Source organism: Macaca fascicularis, chromosome 10 (assembly GCF_037993035.2).
Source record: "Macaca fascicularis isolate 582-1 chromosome 10, T2T-MFA8v1.1".
In the NCBI taxonomy this organism is placed as follows: Eukaryota; Metazoa; Chordata; class Mammalia; order Primates; family Cercopithecidae; genus Macaca; species Macaca fascicularis.
In genome coordinates, this window is record NC_088384.1 from 107,681,876 (window position 1) to 107,709,835 (window position 27,960).

Genomic DNA, 27,960 nt, shown 5'->3' on the forward strand with positions numbered 1-27,960 from the left:
GAACTGGTATTTAAAACATCTTTAAGTTCCTGCATACAGCTGTGCCTGAAGCCAGTCGGCCCACCCTATTTTTTTTTTAGGTTTAATCTAGTTTGAGATGAGTTTCTGTCACAGACAGCCAAAGGCTTTGTACTTAATATAGTCTCCAATCATGGGTTCCGACTTCCTCTTCTAGCTTTACTCTATTTTCCTACGTTCATCAGTGCTTCTGAGAAAATGGTCTCTTGAACGGCCAGTGAAACATATCCCACATCTCAGCTTCTGTGCCTTTGGTCCTGCTGCTTCCTTGACCTGAAATACCCTCTTCATATCGCTGCTTTACAAAGCTCTAATCCTCCTTTAAGGCCTTTCTCAAGCTGGTCTCTGCCATGAGAATGTCATCGCTGTCATTTTCTTACTTTCTGTCCCCATAACGCTCTCCAAGAACTTACCGTCTTTCCTTGAATCCTGATCATTTGTGTATCTCCTTTTCCTTGTCAGAGTTAGGGACTCAGATGATAAGGAGACATTATTGTTCAGCTCTTCTTAAGCACCACGCATGCATGGAACAGAAACTCAGCAAAAGCATATTTGTGCTCGTGGCCAGCCTGGCGAAGCATCCCCGGACTCACTCACCTGAGACCTTAATTTTGGGACAGATGTTCTGCCTGCCTGCTTCACATTCATTATCCCATCTTTTCATACCAGTACCCCAATTTTCCTTTGAAGGACCACTCCGTCTCCATCCTCATTTTTTTCCCATCTCCCTTTCCTGGTATCCATCCTCATTCTTAAGACTTAGGTAGAGCCCTTGCCTCCCTCTCTCTGGATCCACAGACACCGTGTGACCCAGACCTGGCCAACCAGGGCATTGCACACTCCTTGCAAACCCCAGTGATTGTCTCAGGTTTGGACATGTGATCAAGGCCAGAGATTCAAACAAAGAACTTTTGCTAGAACCACTGAGAAGGAAACACTCTGTTGAATGGGATCAGAAAACTAGGGGGATGTGAGCCTGGGTTGCTGGAGCCACCGGGAAGAGAGGTTCTGCCTGAGGAAGAAAGCAAACATAAAGCAAAACAGAGCCAGGACCTCCAGCCAGATGCTTCGTATCATTTGCATCCTAGATCCAGCCATGTCTGAAGCCAGTCGTACTCTGTACTTTTTAGATACATAAGCGAATAAATTCCTAATGGGTTGGGCTTCTGTCACCTGCAACCATGAGTCTCAACTGATACACGTTCCAAGTCTTCTCCCCATCCTTATTCCTAATCCGGAGCACATCAGGTGGTCTTCAGTTAGTGATCAGCTGACTAAGGGCAGAGCTTATTCTCTGCCTTGTCACTGATCCTTTTCCCTCCACTACACACCCCAACTCTTACTCTAGCTAAGACCTACCCATCCTTCCAGTCTCCGCTTAACTGTTACTCCCAGAAAGACCTTTTCTGACACTCCCAGAAAAAAAAAAAAATTGGTCTCCCCCTAACACCTGAGCCTCAAAACACCCCAGGTTTTCTTTCTCACAGTTGATGATTCCATAATTGTTGGAGAGATTACGTTTTGTATATCTGCCTCCTCCCAAACCTACAAGCTTCACCAACCATGCATAGCCTCATTTGCTACTAAATTTTCAGGGCACAGCACAGAGCCTGACAGAGTAGGTGCTCAGTAAATGGCTACTGAATTAATAAATGTACTGATACAACTCAGGAATCAAAGAATATGTCTCCCAGGTTTCTCAACTTGAATAAAGAGGGTGGAACCATGTCTCTTACTAGTACCTGGTCCATTGATGGAGGGTTCCAGGAGAACCAGCTTTGGGAGGGCTTGAAGAGAAACTACCTCTTTGTGTAACTCCACAGAGGTATTAGCTTATTGAACTTGATCAGAAAGCCCAACAAAACTTGCGATTCATTATGGGAGACCTTAGCCACGCCCTGAAGCAAATGTCAAATTTCACACATTTAATGAACTCCATACTTGAAATATGTGGCCTGTAAAATCTGATTTACACTGCTGTTAAAATCCTCGGTGCCTAAAAAGGAATGTGAAAAGTATGTATTTGTGCTAAGAGAAGGGGCTTTTTTTTTTTTCCAAGACATTAATTCACTCCAAGGCATATAAACGTTCCCTAAAGCATCATTTCAATTGCAATATTTCTTTCAGCACCTCAAATTTAGTTACCAACTTTTAAGAAGAGGGGCTGTGTTAGGTTACACACGAATGGAAAAGTGCCACCATGTAATTGTCAATTCTTTGGAAGGTAAGCTGAGTTGACAGCTGAGCTGGGGACAGCCCCGAAACAGGCAGAGCAGAGCTTACCTGGCACTATAATTAAGACCTGCCTTAAGTCAACACCGACGCGGCCACGGTGCCTGGCGAGATGAATTTCTTTTTTCAATTCAGCCACAACTTTATTTATTTATTGGATGCTAACACCTGGTGTTTCTTTCGTCTGGAAGTTCGCGGCTTGCTTTGGCACATTTTAGGTTCGGTACTTTGGGGTGGCTGAGCTACCTGACGGGGTGACAGGGGGCCTCCCTCTGAGGTGATCCTTGGAGCAGAGGCAACACAAACCAACTTCCAACAACACAGTCTAGACCGAAAAGGGCACCCTGACCCTCGTTTTCAAGCTTTACTGGCTCAGAGAATTCTGTCCACAGAACCTGCTATCCTTGAGAGCGAAAAGCATAGCCGATCATGAGTGCTCTGCGCACGGTCATCCCATCCCTGCTTGCTTCCAGAAAACTAGGGCTTGACTCTGATTGGTCTTTACCCATTCCCTTCTCACCAGTGATTGATCTAAGCGTGGGCGTGTATCCAGTGTTGACCAATGAGATGTGAGAGAATTTCCAGGACACTCTTTCAAAGCTGATCAAAAGAGACAGCCTAGAAGAGAGCGTCCTCATTTTTCTAAAGTTCCACTGGAGATGCTGAGAGTTACCCTGGTGTGGAACTCAGTGCCTGCACTGGACAAAGTAGAAACTGAAGCTTATAGAGAACTGATAGCCTTGACCAGAGCGAGTCCAGTGGCAACGCCAACATTATTACTGTAGTGGCCATGTGTTACTCTTTGACCACCAAGCATCTAAGTCACCCTTTCTCCTGGGGAAAACAAAAACAATATCTCCGGGGAATTACTTCCTCCTCATGGCAGGCAGTCTTGGAGGAACTGTCAATCAAAATACCCTGCCATGTAACCCAGACTTGGCCCATCAGATTCTCACATGAGGATGTTGACCCTTGAGTGATGCAAGATGGGAGTGATATGGTGGGGGTGGCTGGATAAAAAACCTGCAGGTGATAAAACAGGCTGCAGGGACCTGGTTGTACGGCATATTAGCTCCTGCTACCTCTCCTCTCCGGCATGTCCTCACTCTTATTGTTCAAAGCCAAAGCTCCAGTTTGTGAGCCACTCCACATCCTGGCAATACATTTCCCCTCCCCGTTTCTTGGCTGAACTTTGCCAGTTCTAATTTTTGTTATGTGCAACCACAGATCTGTAACCAATATGGAACAATAAGTTTATTGTGACCATGCCAGGTACATCACATACATCACATTTATTTTTCTTTCACAATATCAATTATGGAGTGGGCACACAGGCACACAGACACATACCCATTTTACAGATGAAAAATCTCAGGGTCAGACTGCAACATTTGCCCAGCATTTCATAGTTAATAAATTGCCAACCCTGGAATTTAACAGTATCTTGTTTTGCTTATCTGTGAGATGAGTTTAATTCCACTTAGCCTGCAAGGTTATAGTAAGGATACAAGAAAATACAGGTCCAAGTGCCTGGTGCACACTCTCATTTGGAACTTCCATGGCTCTCAGAAGTGTCTTTTTTGAGAGACTTTTCCTAGGCCCATGGGAGATTCTCTCAGGAGTTGTAAGAACTTCCTCATGGATTGACTCACCAAAAGCCCCATCCCTGAACTTGGAGAAAGAAACCAGTCATACTTGGGGTAACAATGTGGTCTGGAGTATGAACCATATCACTGGTGTCTCTGGCTATGGGAATCCATGATCCCGGGATCTGGACTCTCTCAACATGACATACAGTAGGCCCGCTCTGCATACTTATCTCCGAAGGTCAGAGGGTAGCTGGCTGCCTGGCATGGTGGGGACAGACTCAGGGTACACAGAAGCCTTCCTACTAGGCAAGAATACCCATTTCCTGCCACTCTTCAGCACTGGTTGCCATTGCTCTTCTTCCTGTTCCTGAAAACTCTGAACCCTTCCTGCCACAGGGCATTTGAATATGCTATTTTCTCTGCCTGGAACACTGCTCCATACATCTATGAATCCTGGATCCTCTCATCTTTCAGATTTCAGCTCAAAAGCCAACTCCTCAAGGACGCCCTCCCTGACCACCAAGTCTAAAAATAGCCTCACATACCCTCCCCATTCCCAACCCCCAACCTCTACCCCGATTGGTCTCCCGGATGGCATCCTGACTTAACTTTATGATAATGTTCATCACTGTGCAATGAATTACCATATTTCTTTATTCATTTCACATCTGCTGAACACTCACCATAGGCCATCTTTTTCTAGGCATTCAGAATAGCAAGTGAGTCAAAGTCCCTGTCCTCACAGAACTTACATTTTAGTGATCAAGACTGAGGCCAAGCGCCTGAGGACAAGTAGAGCAAGCAAGGGACTAGGAAGTGACAGGGCTACACGTCCAATGGGAGGAGGTCAAGGAAACCTCTTTAAGAAGGGACAACTAAGGGGCTGGGCACGGTGGTTCAAGCCTGTAATCCCAGCACTTTGGGAGGCCGAGACAGGCAGATCACGAGGTCAGGAGATCGAGACCATCCTGGCTAACACGGTGAAACCCCGTCTCTACTAAAAAAAATACAAAAAACTAGCTCGGCAAGGTGGCGGGCGCCTGTAGTACCAGCTACTCTGGAGGCTGAGGCAGGAGAATGGCGTGAACGCGGGGGGCGGAGCTTGCAGTGAGCCGAGATCGCGCCACTGCACTCCAGCCTGGGCGACAGAGCAATACTCCGTCTCAAAAAAAAAAAAAAAAAAAAAAGAAGGGACAACTTAACGACGACCTGCAGGAGGCCTGTTTATTTCTTCACTGCCTAATACAGACACTCCACTCAGTAAGAAAGCAGGAGCCATGAACACCTAGATCATCACATCCCCAGTGCCTGGAAGCTGCCTAGCGTCCAGTAGGTGCTCAATAAATACGCATGCAATGGCTGTCTACTGGTGCTTCCAGACAGCGTGGGGCTTCTCCTGTCCCCCAGGATGACAACATCTCCACAGTGACTCATGGTTCAAGGCCTCTGCCCCATTCTGAGGTGGCTCTGCTCTTAATTAGAAGGTGGGAACAGCCACAATGACAGCAGCTAGGGAATGTGGCAATTCCCTGGGAAGTGCTATGTCAGGGATGGAGGTGAGGATGGCCCTTGGGAATGATGGGATTCAGATAAATGGAGCATTCATTTGTCATCTGCATTGGCATTTCTCAACCTCCTGTGACATGCCGTAAAAGAATGCAGCTTGCTGAAGAGAACAGAGGCTGTTGCTTTCACCAGGAGGCTTGAAGTTGAATTGGATTATAGCTTAAAAGAGGCAGCTGCCTCTAAGTCTGCGGACCTGAGCACCAATCCTGGCTCTACCTCTTACAAATTGTGTGACTTTGAACAAGTCACCACAGCTCTTAAATCCTCATCTATAGAAAAGACAATGAAGGCCGGGCGAGGTGACTCATGCTTGTAATCCCAGCACTTTGGGAGGCCGAGGCGGACGGATCACCAGGTCAGGAGATCGAGACCATCCTGGCCAACATAGCGAAACCCCATCTCTACCAAAAATACAAAAATTATCTGTGCGTGGTGGCACATGCCTCTAGTCCCAGCTATTTGGGAGGCTGAGGCAGGAGAATCGCTTGAACCCGGGAGGCGAAGGTAGCAGTGAGCCGAGATCGTACTACTGCACTCCAGCCTGGGCGACAGAGCAAGACGCTGTTTCAAAAAAAAAAAAAAGGAAGAAAAGATAATGAAAATATCCCTCTTTGAAACGATTCTGTAGGTAAAGCATTTTGCCTATAGCCATAGTTGCTGTTGAACCAAGACTCCACAAACCAGACTATGAAATGATTTGATGCAAATTAAAACCACAATGACATACCACAAGACACCCACCAGAAAGGCTGAAATTAAAAATATTAACAATAATGACAATAAAAAGGCAAGCTATAAGTAAGGCAGGAGAATTTGCAAATCACTTATCCAACAACATATGTAGTCAGAATATATTTTTAAAAATTCTCAAAACTCAAAAGTAAGAAAACAATCTAATTCTTATAAATGAGCAAAAGACGTGAACATTTCAACAAAGAAGAAAAGTGGATGTGGATGACAAAGAAGCACATGAAAAGATGTTCAATATTATCAACTGTTAGGGAAATGATATTTAAAACCATGGTGAGATACCACTGCACATCTATTAGAATGGCTAGATCAAATACTGACAATGCTAAGCGCAGACAAGGATGTAGAACTGGAACTCTCATACAAATGCAAAAATGGTACAGCTACTCTGGAAAATGGTTTGGCAGGGTTTTAACACCTTTACTGAGATATAAGTTACATACCACAAAATTCACTCATCTAAACTATATAATTCAATGGTTTTTAGTAAATTTACAGAATTGTGCACCCCCAAAAGAAACTGCCACTGTTTTCTAAAGCAAGCAAACCATTTTACATTCCCACCAGCAGTGCATGAAGGTTCTGATTTTTCCACATCCCCTCCAACACTGACCATATCCTTTTAATTATAACCATCCTATAAAGGATAAAGTAGTATCTCACTTTGAGTTTGTTGGCAGTTTCTCATAAAGTGAATCAGACACTTTCTCCATGATCCCAGTAGGGGTCTCAGGGGTGCAAACCTATGCAAAATTGTATCACTATGCATTTAATATTAGCCTACTAGATACACTTCGCTGTATGTATTCTATACTTATATTTTTTTAAACTTAAAAAGACAACAGGAGAAGAAAAACTAAGAGATTCAGGGAAAATTAAGATGGATGAAATAAGGAATGCAAAAAAAGAAAGGAAGAATGAAATAAAAAGAAATAATGTGTCTGGCCAGAGAGTGCCTAGTAAGATCACAACTACCACTCTCACAAGAGGGTGAGTTCACGCCTCGTACCTGTTCACGCACCTCCAGCACCCATTTAACCTTAAGTGTATGGGGGCCGGGTGCAGTGGCTCGTGCCCTAATTCCAGCACTTTGGGAGGCCAAGGTGGGTGGATCACTTGAGGCCAGGAGTTCCAGAACAGCCTGGCCAACATGGCGAAACCCTATCTCTACTAAAAAATGCAAAAAAAAATTAGCAGTGTGTGGTGGCAAGCACCTGTAATCACAGCTACATGGGAGGCTGAGGCACAAGAATCACCTGAACCTGGGAAGGAGAGGTTGCAGTGAGCCGAGATAGCACCACTGCACTCCAGCCAGGGTGACAGAGTGAGACTCCGTATACAAAAATTTTTAAAAAGTGTATGGTAAGTAAATGAAGTAATTTAAGGTGAAGGTTCCTTATAATCCCACGTCTTTCCCCTGTCTAGTGTAGAAACTGCTGTTTGCCCACCTCCTTTTCCCCTCATGTCTCAGAAACAAAACCTCGCTTTTCATCAGCGTTCTCATTAAACAGCTACATTTCCCAGCCTCTTTGCAAGCCAGGTGTGGTCATGAGATCATCTGCCCGAGATGTCAGCACAAGTAATGTGTGGGAACTCTGGGAAGTTTCCCTCAAAGGACAGGGCCCCCTCTCTTTGCTCCTTCCTGCTGCCCGGACTTCAGGCATGAAGGCGGGACCTCCAGCAGCCACCCTGGATAAGGAGGATAAGGGCAGCAGCCTTAGGACGGGACAGTGCAGAGCTGAAGAAGCCTTGGTTTCCAATGACAATCCAGGCCAGCATACCTCTCCTGGACCTCCTAACCCCAGCCTTCTTTGATGTGAGACAGAAAATATTTTATATCTTATTTAAACTATGTCATTTGAGAGTTTTCTGCTATAACAGATGTTTTTTCTCATAGGTACATCCTCTGTCAAAATTCAACCACAAAATTCGATCATTTTAGGTGCTATGTGGGCCCGGTTCAACCTCACCCTCTCTCGGTGTTGTTTTTCTCATCTACAAGATGGAGATAATGACACCTGCCCCACGGAATTGTGAGGTCGAGGTGGGAAAGTACTTTGCAGCTGTAAAAAGTCATGAAAAGGAAATAGTCATTTTGTTTAGTCAGGTTCCTGAATCTTCCAGAATGTACTTTTTTTTTTTTTTTTTTTGAGATGGAGTCTCACTCTGTTGCCCAGGCTGGAGTGCAGTGGCCTGATCTTGACTCACTGCAACCTCCGCCTCCTGGGTTCAAGCGATTCCCCTGCCTCCACCTCCTGAGTAGCTGGGACTACAGGCGCGCGCCACCACACTTGGCTAATTTTTTGTATTTTAGTAGAGACAGGGTTTCACCATGTTGGCCAGGATGGTCTCGTGATCTCGTGATCCGCCTGCCTCGCGCTCCCGGCTCGGCCTCCCAAAGTGCTGAGATTACAGATGTGAGAAACCGCGCTCGGCCCAGAATCCACTCTTAAAACTCAAGAACTTAGTGCCAATGAACTGTACACTTAAAAAATAGTTGAAATGCTGGGCACAGTGACTCACGTCTGTAATCCCAGCACTTTGGGAGACCAAAGCGAGCAGATCACCTGAGGTCAGGAGTTCGAGACCAGCCTGGCCGACATGGTAAAACCCCAACTCTACTAAAAGTACAAAAATTAGCCAGGTATGGTGGCGCATGCCTGTAGTCCCAGCTACTTGGGAGGCTGAGGCAGGAGAATCACTTGAACCCAGGAGGTGGAGGTTGCAGTGAGCCAGGATCGCAGCACTACACTCCAGCCTGAGTGACACAGCAAGACTCCGTCTCAAAAACCAAAACAAAGCAACAAAAAATAGTTGAAACGGCCTGTAATCCTAGCACTTTAGGAGGCCAGGGCGAGAGGATCACTTGAGGTCAGGAGTTCAACACCAGCCTAGGCAACATAGCAAGACCCCATCTCTACAAAAAAAAAATTTTTTTTAAATTAGCCAGGAACAGTGGCTTGGGCCTGTAGTCCCAGTTACTCGGGGTCCTAAGGCAGGAAGATTGCTTAAGTCCAGGAGTTCAAGGTTACAGTGAGCTATGATTGTGCCACTTTACTCCAGCCTGGGCAACAGAGTGAGATCCCATCACACACACACACACAAAAGCTTAAAATAATACATTGCATGCTATGTATATTTTACCAGAATTATTTTAAAAACCAACTCAAATGTCACAAAGGTTTACTGAGCCCTAACCGTGGACCAGACACCTGACTTGCTAAGGATAAGCCAGTTCCTCTCAAGCTGCTCCTCTGGATCCTATAAGAGCAGAGCCAGTAGTGAAGCACCCCCTCCCCCTCAATTCTCTCCTGCCTTGTGGTTTTTTTTAATTGAATTTTAAGTTCTGCGATACATGTGCAGGATGTGCAAGTTTGTTTCATAAGTAAACATGTGTCATGGTGGTTTGCTGCACCTATCAACCCATCACCTAGGTATTAAGCCCCACATACATTAGCTATCTATTTTTTAACACAAGTAAATTCCGCTTTCTATTCCATTAGTGAATTTGTTTTACTGTAAAAAGAGAAGTTTTTAATGATTGGCCAATTCTATGACTTTCATTCTGCCTTCCAGATCCCCCAGTAAATGGATTCTTGAGGAGTCCCTTTGCCTTCTCCTTTGTCTGTATGTACCCTTCCCCATGAGGGGCACATTCTCCAGTCAGGGATGCCCAGGCCAGCCCAGCATACTGGAGGCAGATTCACCTCCAACTAAGAACCACGGCTGGGGCCACAGGACTCTGGGCACATTTGCAAATCCATGAAAGGTGCACAGTAAGATTCAAGGTCAAGGCCGGGCGCGGTGGCTCACACCTGTCATCCCAGCACTTTGGGAGGCCAAGGCAGGTGCATCACCTGAGGTCAGGAGTTTGAGACCAGCCTGGCCAACATGGTGAAACCTCATCTCTACTAAAAATACAAAAATTAGCCAGATATGGTGGTGCATACTTGTAGTTCCACCTACTCGGGAGGCTGAAGCACAAGAATCGCTTAAACCCAGGAGGCAGAGGTTGGAGTGGGCCAAGATCTTGCTACTGCACTCCAGCCTGGGCACCTGGACTACAGTGTGAGACTGTCTAAAAAAAAAAAAAAAAAAAAAAAAAAAAAAAAGATTCAAGGTTGGATATTGCTTCAGCCACCAAACGTGGAAATCTTCTAAGAACTCTAGCCAACCTGGTGACTGCCGTGTTTGTGGGTAATAGTAGCATAAACCCATTCTGACGAAGGGCTTTTGAGCTTGGTGGAGACCAGGCCTCCCTCCAGCAGCAGCAGCCTCGAGTGGCAATGACGGCTACTGTTTCTGTATCTGCACTGCCTCCAGTGCCATCAGCCTCATGGTTGATCCTCACAAATGGGGTTCCTGCTCCCAAAAACAGGCAAGGAATGGAAGCTCGGAATTTAAGGAATTGGCCCCATCTCACTCACTAGTAAGTGGGGGAACTGGTGTTCAAACCAAGTCTGTGTCCGTCCCAGCTAGGTCCAGGCCACATTGTCCCCAACTTCAGCACAGCCCCCTGAAATGGCTCTGATTCATTTCCACTCCCAGCCCACTCAGGGCCCAGAAGAAAGGTGGTGCTTTCTGTTGGGGTCTTCCCCAAGAGTGAGCAGGCCATTTTAGAGCAAAAGCTTCCACGTCTGCATAAGCCTGGCTCTCAGAGTTTTTTCTGGCCTGATTTTCACTAATTCTGGTGGTGATGAGCTGCCTAATAAAATTATGCTAAGTTATGTGCATAAAGAGTAGCATCTTAAACTCTTAATTATTGGCCACATCTTTGAAGAATTCCTGTGCAATTTCCAAGGTAATCAACTCACCTCTTTCTTTGGGCCTGATTAGCTGTTCGGGCCAATTTAAACCCCCACCCCCAGCCCCTCTCGAATCAGCGGGGTTCTGGATGTTGTTAGCTACTCCAATTGCCTTTTTAAAAATCTGTTTCATATAAAAGGACAAATGAGAATGAATATTTGGCCATCTTTAAGACACTAACTACATTCTTTTCCACAGCCTGTTCTCGTTATTCTTTCTTTCTTCAGGAGGAATTTGAACACAGCCTGGGCTCCCGCAGTTCATGACTGCAAAAGGCTTCGTCTTCGAAATTTGACCCAAGTGGGCATATTCGGGAAATGTGGCAGCTTCGAAGAACATGAGCCAGTTAAGTTTTCTCTACCTGTTCTTTTCGCACTCACCTCCCAGTTCTAGGCAGTTGGTTTATGCAGCCTGCTTTCCAGGACTCTCGAAGGAACAGGCACCTCTGCCAAAAGCACCCCAGGCTACAGGGCTTAACAGAGACCCTTCGTATTATTCGCTGGAAAAGCAAGAGGAAACTTCATCCAAGGACTGGCTTCTTCTCTCCTTTATTTACTAGTGTGGTTATGTTGCAGAACCACTGGGCATGGGAGTGGGTTGGTTCCAATGGAAAGGGTTTCACCTGAGCCTCCTCGGACATTGACGCAGAAATAAGAACACGTGGGAAAGGGTCAGTGAGGCGGGGTAGAAGAGAAGGAGTGAAAGGAGCCCTCAGACGTGGTTCAGTGTAGAGGGCTAACTTCAATAACGCTTGCTCGTTCTGCATCGGACTCCTTAGTCTGAATGCCAAGGTCTACAGGCCCTCCCTATCTCCCTAACCTCATCTCCTCCATGCCCTGACCCCTCGGTCTCAGCACTCCAGCCCTGTGCCCCTGCAACATGCCCAGCCTTTCCTACCCCAGGGCCTTTGCACCCACTGTGACCAGAATGTCACTTCCCCAGATCTCTCTGAATGACGCTCTGACTTCGCAAACTTGCCCAGGGTCCTGTGGCCCCAGCCATTGTTCAGAGTTGGAAATGAACCTCCCTCCAGTATGCTGGGCTGGCCTGGGCATCCCTGACTAGAGAACATACCCCTCGTGGGGCAGGGTACATACAGCCCAAGGAGAAAGCAAAAGGACTCCTCAAGAATCCATTTACTGGCCGGGCACGGTGCCTCATTCCTGTAATTCCAGCATTTTCGGAGGCCAAGACGGGAAGATCACTTGAGGTCAGGAGTTTGAGACCAGCCTGGCCAACATGGTGAAACCCCGCCTCTACTAAAAATACCAAAATTAGCCAAGCGTGGTGGCAGGTGCCTGTAATCCCAGCTACTCGGGAGGTTGAGGCAGAATTGCTTGAACCTGGGAGGCGGAGGTTACAGTGAGCCGAGATCGTGCCACTGCACTCCAGCCTGGGCGACAGAGCAAGACTCCATCTCAGAAAAAAAAAAAAAAAAAAAAAAGAAGAATCCATTTACTTGGGGATCTGGGAGAATATAAGTAATAGAATTGGCCAATCATTAAAAACTTTTTTTACATTAAAACAAATCCATTAATAGAATAGAAAGCAGAATTTCCTTGATATAAAAAATATATAAATAAACCACAAGGCATGAGAGAATTGAGGGGGAGGGTGTGGCTGGTGCCCATGTGGATGGGTGGGGGGCTTCACTACCAGCTTCTGCTCTTACAGGGTCCAGAGGTGCACAGCACCCTCCTTCTCATCCTGCAGCCCTCTGATCCAGTGAGCCCATCTCTGAACTCCCAGCACTTTCCCCACTTTTACTCTTACCTGGTTGTCATCCTCTACCTAACCCTCAGGCTGCTTTATCTTAGGAAACTTTCTCTCCACCTGATGTTAGTCTTTATCTGTTTATTATCTTTCACGCACACACACACAGAGTGTAATCACTATGAGGGCAGACACTATGCTTGTCTTGTTCTCTGCCACACCTCCAGCCCCTATATGCCTAACACATAGGAAGTGCTCAGTAAATATTTGATCAATGAAGGAATAAAAATGTCAGCATATTCCACACATCTCCTACCCATTCCCCGACACTTTTTCCCATTTCTTCTGGACTCTGCAATCTTTCTCAAAGAAAATTAAAAAAACGTCTTGGGCTTATCTGGACCTGACCTGATCAAAGAAAAAAAAATGTATTTCTTTTAAATCTCTTGAAAACAAACAGCTCAGGCTTAGAACACCAAGTTCTTAATGTGAGCAAACAGAACCTGCTGGCTGAATTCTAAGAAATGAGCCCTGGCTTGGTATCAAGCATAGGTTGTGGGGCTGATGACTTCACGTGTGACTCAGTTACCCCAAATTTTAGGGGGAATCCATTTCAAAATCAAAACCTCAACATGGAAAGTGGAGGGTGGCTTTGTTTGGGCATTCCTGCAAGAAGGCAGGCTTTCTGAAAAGATGCTATGTTGTAGATAACTCATCCACAAAAGGGGGGCAGGAAGGATGGGGAGAAACCCCAGGATTGGGTGTATTTCTCGGCTAAGGCTTTGGATGCAAACTGATCTGGGAATGCGTGATCCTCCAAAAATCCACCAGCCCCCAAAGTGCTTGAGTTACCCCTCCGACCACAGCCACATGGAAAATGAAATTAAATCCCACGGAAAGATTTGACTTTTTTAACATTATGCAATGTTTGGGTGAAAAAAGGGGGGTGGGGGGAGGGATATCAGAAAAAAAACTCATCTTTTTCCCAGAGTTTAGCAGAGCTATTTCTAGCTTTTAATGATACATTTCACCATCACTTCATGGGTAGTTTTGAGAGGCGCGAAGGCGGGACCCGTTCTGTTATGTAACCCATTTAAAGTAGGAAATTAGCAAGTCCTGAATGAATTCTGTCACTGTGCTCCCACTTCTGGAAAATTTGGAGCGACTACAGTTCTATTTTGAGGTGAGCAAATCCATCATTTATAGACCTCCTCACAAATACCGCAGGGCTTCATGTCACCCTGAAAAGTTTCATAACAAAAACACTAAAAGTACTTGGGGTGTTGGTACATTTCGTCTCAAAACCTTAGTAGCCTGAACAGTGAATTGGCAAAGATTCCTACTTGCCAGTTATTCAAAAATGCAAATATCCAAGAGCAAATAAATATTCATCTCTCACACCCTCCCCCCTCCTTTTTTTTTTTTTTTTTTTTTTTTTTAACTAAGTCCAGCAAAATATTCTGGTCAACAAGATGAAAAGAAATGTCTGTTTTTCACGGGGCCTCTGGCCATGAAATAAATTCTGAAGCTATGAAAGCACCGTCTTGAAACTCTGGGCAGTTGGGCACGTGGGGTCCGGCTGGTTGTGGAAAACAGGAAACAGCAATGTCTTTCAGTCCTCCAGTTCCCCCTAGCGGCTCCGGCGGAGGAGTGTCCGTCCGCACATGGACGGAATTTCACCGCAGGCAAATGCAGAGGCCTAAGGTCGTGCAGGGCTAGCACACGTTTAAGGAAAAGCATGGTCGGTCCCTACCTTTCACAGCACATACCTTCCTTTCGCCGCTGTCATGAGAAAACACAACTAAGTTACAATTATCTTTCTAGTCCATTTACTGAGGATGGCCCTTTCCATTGAGAACCAAAAAGAGGGAACCAGCAGCTCACACTGCAGAGAGCTACTAATTATACCATTCGGTCTAGTATTTGGTATAGTAATCGGAAGCATAACTTGCTTCCTGAGACATACCAGCTTATACCTCTGGGCCCTTTTACAAATACAAATGGTACAGCTGACATGTGCCGATTAAATTAGGGTTTCTCTGGCTGGGCACGGGGGCTCATGCCTGTAATCCCAGCACTTTGGGAGGCCACGGCGGGTGGATCACCTGAGACCGGGAGTTCCGGACTAGCCTGGCCAACATGGTGAAACCCCGTCTGCTAAAGATACAAAAATCAGCCGGGCGTGGTGGCAGGCGCCTGTAGTCCCAGCTACTCAAAAGGCTGACGCAGAATTGCCTGAACCTGGGAGGCGGAGGTTGCAGTGAGCCGAGATCGCACCACTGTACTCCAGCCTGGGTAACAGAGTAAGACTCATCTCAAAAAAAAAACCAAAAAAACAAAAAACAGGGTTTCTCAATATTTGCACTTTTGACACTTTGGGCTCTGTTGTGGGGACCACCGGTGAATCATAGGGTGTGCAGCATCCCTTGCCTGTAGCACTCCGCAGGGCACAGGTGAAAAAATCACCCGATTGAAATCACTGGATTTCAACTACTTCCTACACAACAGCTTTTTTTTTTTTTTTTTTTTAGCCAGAGTCTTGCTCTGTCGCCCAGGCAGGAGTGCAGTGGCACAGTCACGACTCACTGCAGCCTCAACCTCCGAGGCTCAGGTGATTGTTCCACCTCAGCTTCCCAAGTCGCTGGGACCAGAGGCTGAAGGCAGTCAGTACACCCAACTCGTTTTCTTGTATTTTTTTGTACATGAGTTTCACCACGTTATCCAGGCTGGTATCAAACTCCAGGCTCAAGCAATCCTCCTGCCTTGGTCTCCCAAAGCTGGGATTACAGGTGTGAGCCACTGCGCCCAGCCTTAAATTTTTTTTTTTGCCTAAAACTTAACTGACTGTTACTAAATGTTCCATCCCTTGATTAAAAAAAAAAAAAAAATTCCAGAGTCATTAAGGTCCGTGTATAGAAATACAATATGAAGCTTATGGTTTTCATCTTATTTTCCATTTATATCTATCACCTTTTGAAATTCTGACATGTCTGGGATGGACAATAGTACAGAATAATAAATAACATGCATTGATTTGTGTGTGTGTGTGTGTGTGTGTGTGTGTGTGTTTGCCAAAATCAAAATAATTTTTTGAACTGGAAAGAGTTTTCTTTACATTTCATGTACCATGAAATAAAGAGAAAATAGGAGCATTATAATAAAAAGTCCTCATTTTGACACCAGAATTCATGTTTCTGTACAAATTAGAATAATCCCCCAAGGCAGAACGTACACAAGCTTTATTGGGCAACAGCAACGAGCCGCGCTGGCAAACAATGAAAGTAGAGTCGCTCAGAAACACGAAAGATCGTATGTGTGTCATCACAGCATCAAGAATTTAAATCATCTGGAAGTTCCTGCTAAATTAAAGCATACTGTGCCAGAGCTCCCCTCTAATCAAAAAATGCTGTCCTGGTGAAAATTTGCAACGAGGATTACAGAGACAGAGATCAACTAATGAGGAAATCACGGACTCTTACATGAGTTTACAGTTAACCCCACTGCAACAAAATAATAAATTAGCCATAATTTGTTTTTTTGCAAATACCATGCCCCCCACCTGACCCCACAAACACAACAGTCACTGACAGGGCCCAGCTATGTTAACAGATTGTGCCTCAAACCATGCTGTGGTGGAGAAGACGGATTCACGGGTAATGCCGCTTTGGCCTGAGAAGATGTGTCAGAGCTCCAGGTGGAGGGGTGCTCACGCTGCAGGATGCTTTGCAGTTCCATTCAAAAACATAATATATTTTTTTCCAAGAAGAACTGGACATAACTCATGGGAATATTTTAAGTATATATAAACAGCAAAAAAGCTGTACATTAAAAAAGGGGGGAGAAATAAAATCTGTTGTATTTACAAAGCTCTTTGTATATTTTTTTAAACGAAAACAAAGCTGGAAGTGATAGAATTTTAATGCAATGAAAACCAAACAATTCTTCAAAAAACTTTACATGATATTCTCTCGCTCTTTCACACACACACACGCACACACACCCCACACACTTCAAACATACAGAAAAGGTTAAAGATAAAAATAGCTGATAGGTGTTTAAGTAGGATGGAGCAGAAGAATGTACACGTCCCATTTGCAATTTTGGCAAAGATTTAAAATGCTGCCCTAAAGGCACGCAAGCATGCCCAGCCCACTCCAGTAAAAACAAGACAAAGTATAAAAAGAAAATTCTGGCGGGGGTTGGGGGAGTCATTAGCATATCGATTTCCAATGAGCACAAAATTCAAAATACATTAAAAAGTAGCATGGCATACATTTTCAGCAGAGAAGAAACTGAGGAAATGTTCATAAAGAGACAATGGTTTTTAAGGTTTACTGTCACGAAAAAAAAAAAAAAAAAAAAGGTTTCACTCCAGGGGAGCGGAACTGGGATGGAAATTTTACAATGCTAGTTCCAGCACGTGGCCTATTGGCCCCAGGGGCTGGAAACGGGAGGTTTGTTCCAACTTTAAGATGCTCCCTGGGATGCCTTCCAAGCAGCTGGAGTTAGTGCCACCTGTCTCACCTGGCACCACAGGCAACACACATGTGCACATGCATGCTTTCAAAATGAGGATCAAAACTGTCCCATATAAGAAATTACTCAAGATGGAAAAACTAGTCTGGTGATTTTCTTAAGAGGAAAAAAAAAAAAAGAGACAAAAAGGAAGGAGGTGGAAAAAAAAGAAACCAAATAGATCCTGCTGCCCCGTCACACAACCATCACCAAAAGACATATGAACAATAAAAAAAAAAAATAACAGAAGTTCTTACTCTGGCAGAAATAGCTAGTGTTGTCAGAGGGCGCAGGGAGCTGTGAGTTTTGCTTTCAGGAAAAGTGTTCAAACAGTGCTGACTGTGTACCTCGAGGCCCTCTGACCTCAAATTAAATTGGCTGTCAAAGACTTAAGGCCCATGGAGCTCCCAGGTGAGAGTGTCAATGGCGCTTTATGTAAGTTCTTTCCAGATTGATGAACCAAGAAAAAGGTCAACTGAATCCTTATGCTTAAGGTTTACAAACTCAGGAGAGTTTCTTGTACAGTAACTCTAGTTTCTTGTTTGCTTATTTCTTTGTCTTCCCCACCACAACTAAGATAACCTCCGAGAAGTGCCCAAGCACCCCTGGGGTTCTCTGCTGGGCTTACAGTCTGATTCGTGCAGGTAAAGATCGTGTACTCTCACCGGACTGAATCCTCCTGCCTTTGCGTCTCCAGCGTTTAAGAAGCGTGGTGTGGGCATTCCTAGATGCTCAGGGACCGTCCAGTGAATGGCGTCAGCCAGCTGCCCGTGGATGGGATGAGCCAACCACGTGGTAGTTTGCACTTGAGTTCTGGTCCTTCTCACCCTTGACTGCCTCCGCCCCAGTGCGGCTGAGACAACAGAGTAAAAAGGTTTGTGGAGAACACTGACGAGTACCTTCCACTTCCAGCTATGGCTTCTTCAGCCCCTCCTGGAAGCATTCTCCCTTGAAGATGTCAACCAGTATCTTAAGTGTTGGCTTTAACGGTCAACTTGTGCATCTCAATCAAAATTGAGAATAGAAGGAAAAGGCCAGGGAGACCATCTTTATTCTGCTTCTGCTGGAAACCTCTAAAACCTCCTGATGAGGCTCCCACACGCCCTGCCTGCAGGATCCAGCATCCCGAATCTCCAAGCAAAGCCAGGTAGAGTTTCCAAAGTGTTGACAGAACTATCTTAAGACTTCCCAGAGTTACAGAGCCAGGTTCAGGGTCTGCAGACTCTAAACAGGACTATCTTACGACTTCCCAGCGTTACAGACTGACTTCCAAGAAAACAGAGGCTTAAAAACTTCCAACACAACTTTCTCCTCCACCTTTGAAAACAGAAACTCACTCAATGAAGACATCAGATTTGCTCAATCTTTCTGAAATTTTTGGACAAAGATCCTATCCTTAACTATTCATTCAATACATCTTTTCTGCTGACCTTTTCCCTCTGGCAGAAATGGCTGAATCAGATAGGGGAAAATACTGCAAAACTGCAGAATCATAAGACAAAATAGATGTGGTGTCAACAGCCAATTTATCAGTACCTGCAACGTAAAACATAAAGTCATTCTAGAACGTTTTAAAAGGACAACACAAAATACAAAAGCTTATCAAGAGTGCTCCAAAGGCAAGGGACTATCTGATCCTCATGTCTCCAGGTCTCCAAGAGCAGGAGTTAGTAGGCGTCAGACACCAGGCTGTAACGCACATCTCTGAAGCACACAGAAGTAGCGCCAGGCGGAGGGTTTGAAGGATATGTACTCATCAAGAAGTAAACGCAAATCCAAGATTTCAACCACACTTGGCTCTTGAAGATCCACCAACTTAACCCTTATGGCATGCATATGTGGCTTCTGCAAGAAGTGACTTGAAAACTCAAGAATGCCTTGCTCTACCACGGCCAGCGACTGCAAACCCCCCTCCTCCTCTGAAACAAACCACAGCTTTATAAGAAACATGCACGCATGTAGTCCATCCTGGTAGGGGAGAAATCTTTACCACTGGCTGCCTTTCAGCAAGTTCCCCTTGAAATCTGCCGGCAGTGGAACAGATCCCAGATCCCAAAGCTGCAGCCTGGGCGTCCTCCCACCGGGGGGGTTCCTTGTTCTGAAAGCTGCCACCAATGAATGGCAGGCCGGCAAGATGCCTCCGCCTTTGTGGGGTCATCCTCCATCGTGCCTCCTAACAGGAAACAGGCTTCTATGGAAGAGAAGAGTCCCAGCCCCCTGACCTTTCCGCTTTGGTCTTGGAGGATCTGAGTCACATCTGCCATGTTGTCTAAAGAATTAGTTGAGTCTCTTATCATACTGTCGACACATTTAGGGGCCATGCAGTGGCACGTTTCCGGCTAAAACAACTCTGCTGAAAACGTCTGAGGTCGTTCTCAGACAGCCACTGGCTTTGTAATTGTTACCAGGTCCCAATAAAGCGGGATCACACCTCTGAAAGTCTTTTACGAGGTGGCAGGTGAAGTCAACTCACACACTATGGTTGCTGAATCAGATCAAGGATAACAGACTGGATTTAGGACACTCTCTCTCCCTCTCCTCTCATTTACTGGTTACGATCCCAGGAATCCAGTGTAACTTGGGTAAGCAGGGCTGGCTGGAGATGATACTGAGCATTTCCGAATGGAGGTGATCGTGTGGATAAGTTTTTACCAAATGTCATTGTCTTTTCCTCCCAAACTGACACCACGAGCTTTCTATTTTCCTGACACCTCTTTGTAAGAGCAAGAAAGACATAAAGAATACATACACATTAGGACTGTTAGAAAAAAAAAAAAAAAAAACACAAGCCTTCTACAACCTTCAGCTACACAGAAACTTTTATCACGTGACGACAAAATTCAAGTCATAAGGAAGCTCGCACAGTGACCCACATAAACCTCCCAGCTGAGCCACCAGCTTTAACATATTCACATTCACTCAGACATGAAGAACGAGGGGTTCAGACAGGCCCAGATGGGTCTCTTTCAGGACCTTCCCTCCCGTTGATGCAGCGTTAGGGCTCCGTTTAGGCGCAGAGCCTCTTCCCATTAAAACTGCACGTGTTAGCAATTGCTGCAAAATCCACAGGTGGCGATTAATAGAAATGGAACTTGAGCTCTGTCCATCAGGGAAGCGCCGAGACCAGGGCCCCCTCCAGCGAGCACACGGCCTACGATGTGAGCTTTGAGTAGCTGGGGGGAGAGAACCGTCTTCGCAGGTACTTGAGGACATAGAGAGGGAGGCAGCTGACCAGAGTGATGACGGAGACTTTCCACAAGAATGACAAGGTGGCGATGAAGTACACATCTGCAAGCAAACGGGAAGACAGCAGTGAGCAGGCAGGAATGTTCCGGAAGGCACGTGTGGTCCAGAAACAGGTGTCACAGCTATCAAAGGGAAAGTCATCTCCTATTACAAACACACAGCCTCCTGACATTGGCCCTCTCCTTCCATGGACTGTAAGGGAAGGTACCGTGGCTGAGAGCACACAGTGCCGCCAGCTTGATATTCCTCGCTCTCTCTTCTGTAGCTTCCTGATAGTGAAATGCTACTTTCAACACCCAGGAGAAGAAAACTATGGGGGCCACTAGATGCAGTGGCTCATGCCTTAATCCCAGCACTTTGGGAGGCCAAGGCGGGCAGAAGACTTGAACCCAGGAGTTTGAGACCAGCCTGGGCAACATAGCAAAACCCTGTCTCTACAAAAAATACAAAAATTAGCCAGGCATGGTGGTGCACGCCTATGGTCCCAGCTACTCGGGAGGCTGAGGAAGGAGGATCATTTGAGCCCGGGGAGCTCGAGATGACAGCAAGCCAAGATTGCACCACTGCACTCCACCCTGGGCAACAGAGTAAGACACTGTCTCAAAAAAAAAAAAAGAGAAAAAAAAGAAGGAAAGAAAATTACAGGGGAAGAAAACCCAGAGATGCTTTTGGTTTGTATTGTCTAACAGTTGGAGTCTTTCTTCCTAAGCCCCGGCCACTGGCGAGCGGAAAGTGACATTCAAATGCACCTTCTGCTTCTAGTGATGGTCGCAGAAAGCCACGGGATAAATCTGGGTCATGGTGCAAAGTGGGCTCAGACCCGCTTGTCAGACACAGGCTTAGGCTGAGCCTCAGGGACTCTGATGGAACGTGTGGGGTGGGCGCGCAGGGGTACTGCCTTTCCTGCTGCAGGATTATAAACCTGGTTATGAAGTTTTCTTAAGAGAGGAGTGACAGCTTGTGGCTTTCAATATAGCAGAAGCCAGAGTAAGCCCCTTCCCCACTTTTTGAGCACAGGATGCTGAAATGCAGCTGGTACTGAGGCAGCACCTACTAAGTGCCAGGCCCAAGGCTCAACCCGCCCTGTGGTTTTCCTACACCTCTGACCCGGCTCTGTGGTGTGTCCCTATCAAAAACAAGTTGAGATTCCTGAGCAGGGGCCACATCTCTGTGACCACCTCAGGCCCAAGCCTTTGAGCACACAGTAGGTCTCACAAAACGCTGTCTAGAGACTAGTGACAAGGGTGAAACTGCTTTAAAACTCCACTTTTTACAGCGATGCTCCCTTAGTTCTTGGAGCGTGCAGTAAATGCTCACAAATCCTTTCTAGAAACTGGTGCCGCAACTGTGAAACCTTTGCTTTTCAGAGGATGGTTCTTTTACCTTTACTAAAACCTTCAGGAGCTTTGGAAGCTGTCAGAAGAGCCGTGATCAAAGACGCTTCCAGGGTAAGGTCGAGTTTCTCTGCCTTTTTCTCGTTATTGCCCCTTAAGGAAGCTTTTTAGACTTCTTTTCTTCCCTAATCAACCAGCTCCATGAAATGTTAATGTCACAGGTATACTGTGTATCTGTTTATAATATTATAGATACATCTCCTTTATATCTAAAGGATTAGGGTTTGTTCACACCCCACCAAAGACCAATGTTTGTTCCCCAGGTGGTGGGGACCACATCACGCCCACTGAGAAGGCCTGGGGCAAAGGAGCAAGGGATGGGCCACTGCGGGCCCCTGCAGGCTTCCCACGGAGGATGGGGCGTGAGAGGGTTGTCATAACTGAAAGTTTCCCCCAGAGAGAGTCTATCTGCAATCTTGAACACACATGAGCTTCTTTAGCAGAGAAGCAGCCTCAGGGCCTTGCTCCCTCAGTTGATAAAGGAGAAACAGTATCACTCTGAGGGTTTTTTGTTTAAATAACACAGACAGAAACTTAAAAGCTTCTACTGAAGAGGAAAGAGGTGTAAAGAGGGCTGTCTGCTGCACCAGCTAGACTTTCAGGATGACCCCTGGCCCTGAGGTTTCAAAGCCATGGCGGCTTGAGTTTGCCCTGCGCAGGGGAAACCAAGATTAGAGTTCAGAATCTATCCACAGCACAACACAGAAAATGCTGGGTCATCTGAACTGTGCCCGTGTTCCAAGTTTATGACACTGAACTAGAAACAGGTTTCTAGACAGGAATTAAAGCCTGTGTCAGCACCGGATGGGGTCCGTAGCACAGCATGGGGTCATGTGGGTGGCCCTGCAGGGACTTGTGGCTCATTCAATTGGGAAGAAATTAACTGATATGGCAAAGCAAATGAGGTCAGCATGGAAGGGTGATGAAACCAGGCTTGTCCATCCAGAGACAGTGGCTGACACTGGACAAGCCCAAGAGTACCTAGAATCACTACTGAGGTCAGAGAAATCTGCCGCCACCCCGCCTTAGGATGGGCCGACAATCCCCCATCTCTACATTCCCATAACTTTATTTATTTATTTAGAAATGGAGTCTTACTCTGTCACCCAGGCTGGAGGGCAGTGGTGCGATCTCAGCTCACTGCAACCTTCGCCTCCCGGGTTCAGGCGATTCTCCTGCCTCAGCCAACCAAGTAGCTGGGACTACAGGTGTGTGCCACCATGCCTGGCTGATTTTTGTATTTTTAGTAGAGATGGGGTTTCACCATTGTTGGCCAGACCAGTCTCGAACTCCTGACCTCGTGATCTGGCCCGCCTCAGCCTCCCAAAGTGCTGGGATTACAGGTGTGAGCCACCGTGCCCGGCCTCCAAAACATTTTTTATTTGGGGTCTGCCTGGGCATCTAGCACCTCACCCCGTTTTTCTCTTGGTAACTTTGATCACATCTGATACTCCTGTGCTCACAGACTCATTAATGTGTGTTTATCATGTGTTCCCAACAAGAACAGCAGCTCCCTGGAGAGCCCGTCCACCTCATCTGCCACCATAATCCTGGCACACAGCAGGGACTCCCACGTCTACGGAACTGGCGAGCACCTTCAGCACTTGGTTTGCTGTGCGGAGCAGTAGATTTTATTCTGAGATCCATGGAGTCCCTAAGGAGCTCTATCAGGACACAGCAGCAAGGCAGGGCTGCACAGGCAAGGTTGTGGGGCTCGGCACCTCCCAACACTGCCACTTTGCCATCACAAGTCCCCTTTTATCAGTTTCATAGATTGGACTTCAGATTAAGATTTCAGGAGAACAAAAAGGTTTTGTGGCCCAAAAAAGGTGACAGAGCAAGACTCCGACTCAAAAAAAAGAAAAAGAAAAAGAAAAACACTGTCTACTGCAATCACACCCTGTCCTCAATTTCACACCCTGAAGCACAACTACACCTGTCCCCAGGGAACACCTGTAAGAAAACGCGGATGGCTGAGCGGAAGGACGGCTGGAGCAAGAGCCCCGGCCGAGCGCTGGGAGCCCCCTTCCCTCATACGGCAGTGAGACCTCTGGGCCAGATTCACTGGGGGTGACGGACGGGGCTTAAGCATCCAGGGGTCTTACCGATGAACTCGTGTAAGAACACCAGGGAGGCGATGTAGCAGGCCAGGCTGAGCAGCTCGGCCACTGTCATGAGCCAGTGCCAGGTCTGGATGGTCAGCGCCACCATGAGCAGCTCGGTGAGGATCAGCGAGGTGAAGGAGATGGCCACGATGTGCACGAACTCCGACTCAAACAGCAGCAGCGCGCCGTACATGATGGTGCTCCCTGCAAACGCCAGAGACGGGTGTTCCCCTCGCCCCTCCCTGCAAAAGCTGTGCCCTGCTCGCTCACACCTGGTTCCTTTCCGCGTTTTTCATTTAGACATGAAAGGTATCACTTGCTACATGAGGTTAATGACTGGTGCATTGTGCAGGTCTGATCCTATAGTTTTCTGATTTTTCCTCTTTGACTTTGTAAGATAAATAATCTATAACTACAAAGTGAGAACAAGGGAGAAAAAAGGAAGTAAGGCAGGGAGGGAGAGAATAACTGTCTAGAGTTGATGAAAGAAATAGAAAGTTAAATATAATATTTAAAATGAGGGAGCCACGGCCAGCTGCAGTAGCTCATGCCTGGAATCCCCACACTGGGAGGCCAAGGTGGGCAGATTGCTTGAGCTCAGGAGTTCGAGACCAGCTTGGGCAACATGGTGAAACCCCATCTTTACAAAGAATATAAAAATTAGCCAGGTGTGGTGGCATGCACCTGTAGTCCCAGCTACTTAGGAGGCTGAGGTGGGAGGATCACTTGAGCCTGGGAGGTGGAGGTTACAGTGAGCCAAGATTGTACCATTGCACTCCAGCCTGGGTGACAGAGTGAGACCCTGTCTCAAAACATTAAATAAATAAATAAATAAACAAACAAACAAATAAAATGATGTGGTGACTCACACCTGTAATCAGAACTTTGGGAGGCTGAGGCGGGTGGATCGCTTGAGGCCAGGAGTTCAAGACCAGACTGGCCATCATGGCAAAACCCTGTCTCTACTAAAAATACAAAAATTAGCTGGGTATGGAAGTGCATGCCCATAGTCCCAGCTACTCAAGAGGCTGAGGCACGAGAACTGCTTGAACCTGGGAGGTGGAAGTTGCAGTGAGCCAAGATCGTGCCACTGCACTCCAGCCTGGGTGATAGAGCAAGACTCTGTTTCAAAAAAAAAAAAAAAAAAAAAGAATAAACCCCAATAGGTGACATGAACAGTAAATTTATTTAAAAAAAAAAAAAAAAACCCACGGCCAGGCGCAGTGGCTCATGCCTGTAATCCCAACACTTTGGGAGGCCGAGACGGGTGGATCACGAGGTCAGGAGTTCGAGACCAGCCTGGCCAATATGGGGAAACCCCGTCTCTACTAAAAATACAAAAATTAGGTGGGTGCGGTGGTGGGCACCTGTAATACCAGCTATTCGGGAGGCTGAGGCAGGAGAATTGCTTGAAACCGTAAGGCGGAGGCTGCAATGAGCTGAAATCATGCCACTACACTCCCCAGCCTGGACAAAAGAGCAAAACTCTCTCTCTCAAAAAAAAAAAATAATAAACCCCAAATATACATGTTTATTTGTAAGTTATATATATGTACCTGTCCAGATATATAGAAATATTAGGACCATTTCACAAACATATGCACTACAAAACATACATAAAAATGGAAATACTAAAAAAGAATGAGGATTCCAGGCACAGTGGTTCGTGCCTGTAATCCCAACACTTTGTGAGGTTGAGGCAAGAGAACTGCTTGAGGCCAGGAGTTTTGAGTTCAGCCTGCGCAACACAGTGAGACCTCAAGTCTCTACAAAAACTACAAACATTAGCCAGGTGTGGTGGTGCACACCTGTAGTCTATGATGCTGAACTAGAAACAGGTTTCTAGATAGGAATTAAAGCCCGTGTCAGCACCCGATGGGGTCCACAGCACAGCATGAGGTCATCTTGCTGGACCTGCAGGGGCTCTTGGCTCACAGTCAATTGGGAAGAAATGAACTGATTTGGCAACTGATTTGGTGGTGGTGCACACCTGTGATCCCAGACGCAGAAGGCTGAGGTGGGGGGATCACCTGAGTCTGGGGAGGTCGAGGCTACAGTGAGCCGTGACTGCTCCACTGCACTCCAGCCTGGGCAACAGAGTGAGACCCTCCGTCGCCCAGGGTCTCACTCTGTTTCTATATATTACATAAAATATATTTTGTAAGTATATAAAATCTATTATGTGCACCACAAAACATACATAAAAATAGAAATACCAAAAAAAAGAGGATTCTGGGCACGGTGGCTTTGCCCTGTGTCTCAAAAATATATAAATAAATATATATATATATATTATATATATGTAAATGTAAAAGAGTTAGAAAAAATAAATACAAACAGAAGTTTTGCTGTTCTCTTCTTATATCCCAATAGGTCATCTTACAAAGCCTCTGTAGTCTGGGAGACTCCCTCTGGAGGCCACTGAAGTAAACATGTTTTTCCAAAACTAAGACTTGATCTGACTCTCAGAAAAGGTTTCAGAACATCCCAGAAAGCAACCACCTTTTGCCTCGTGGGTAGAGCAGCCCCACAGGCTTTGACTACTGTCCGCTGCCTTCCTCTGGCTTCACTACCTCATTTCTCGGGCAGCACCACTGCGCATGTTTGATGTTCAAGTCCTTATACAGGGTGATCAGTGTCTCCCTTGGGTCACGCTGCCACCCTCCTTCCTGCTTCTTCTACAGGCAAGAAGGGGACACCCTTGAGTCAGTGCCAGAGCACAAGACAAACAGGTGTCTCCACTCATCCTTACCTTGATAGATGCTAATCAAAACCCATATTAAGAATGTCTTGTAGGACAATGGTCGTCCCTAAATGAGAGACAGAGAAAGGTTAGAGCCGGTTTCGTAGGGGCCTTACACAGCATCAGTGTTCACGTTATTCTCCCGCTAACTAGATAAGGCAACCCATCTGTCTTCATCAAAAAAGTGGCTCACACACATTTGAACACATTGGAGGAATTAGTTCTTTAAAAAAAGAATTGGCCAGGCGTGGTGGCTCACGTCTGTAATCCCAGCACTTTGGAAGGCTGAGGCAAGTGGATCACTTGAGGTTAGGAGTTCGAGACCAGCCTGGCCAACATGGTGAAACACCCTCTTTACTAAAAATACAAAAATTAGGCATGGTAGTGCACGCCCATAATCCCAGCAACTCAGGAGGCTGAAGCAGGAGAATCGCTTGAACCCAGGAAGTGGAGGTTGCAGTGAGCTGAGACTGAGCCACTACACTCCAGTCTGTGTGACAGAGACTTAGTCTCAAAAAAAATAAAAATAAAAAATAACATTAAATGGGAATAAATCTTCCCTTGGGTAAAAAACCCTTGAAGACAAATAAAATTATGCACATGCCTACTCACACACCATCACACACACACACGTTTTGGAAGTGTACACAAGAACATCTCTGGGAGCAAACGTAAGTCGCAGCTGCAAAGCAGAACTGTCAGGGGCTTTTTCGAAGTCGTGAGTTGGCTTGTTTTCAGTTTATCTATTACTGTACTCTTTCACGTTCTTTATAATAGTGCATATATTACCGCTTTAAGAAAAAACGTAAACTCCCACACCTTCCCCCCAAAAGTAAGAAAGCTACCAGTTCAAGTGTGTCCAAATCAGAAATGGAGGGTCTGTGCGAAATAAATTAAAAGGGAAAAAGCAGGGAGGGAAGGAAGGAAGAGAAAAGGAAAGGAGGAAGGAGGAAGGAGGGACTGAGAAGCTAACAGAACCTTGAGAAGATCCTTGTAGAGCTCAGGATACAGCATGGCAACTTCCGACTTGACATCTTTGTCCAGGACCAGAGAAAACACAGGAAACATGGTGTAAATTGTGGAGTACCTAGGAGAGAAAACCGCCATAGGTAAGACCTGGCCGACGCCATCAGAGCTACGTGCTATGCCAGCCTCCGGCGCCCAAGTCCCATCCATGCCTCTAACAACTATTTACTGCTTGTCCATTATGCTCCAGAGCTGGCTGTAAGCACCAGAAACCTAAGAGGAAAAATGGACAAAAATGTCTGCCCTCAAGAGCTTTC

At 46.1% G+C, this 27,960-nt stretch overlaps 1 protein-coding gene across 3 annotated transcripts in view; it reads right to left on the reverse strand.

Annotated features, from left to right (window-relative positions):
- Positions 1–15,898: 15,898 nt before the first annotated feature.
- ATP9A (ATPase phospholipid transporting 9A (putative)) overlaps positions 15,899–27,960 on the reverse strand; it is a 167,912-nt gene continuing 155,850 nt past the window's right edge. For all 3 annotated transcript variants that reach the window (XM_045363135.3, XM_045363136.2, XM_065523316.1), the window contains exons 25-28: positions 27,656–27,764; positions 26,687–26,744; positions 23,935–24,138; positions 15,899–20,477 (exon numbers count right to left, since the gene is read on the reverse strand). In XM_045363135.3, the coding sequence (XP_045219070.1) occupies positions 20,341–20,477; positions 23,935–24,138; positions 26,687–26,744; positions 27,656–27,764 (508 nt within the window). In that variant the 3' untranslated portion in view covers positions 15,899–20,340. The remainder of the gene's footprint in view (positions 20,478–23,934; positions 24,139–26,686; positions 26,745–27,655; positions 27,765–27,960) is intronic.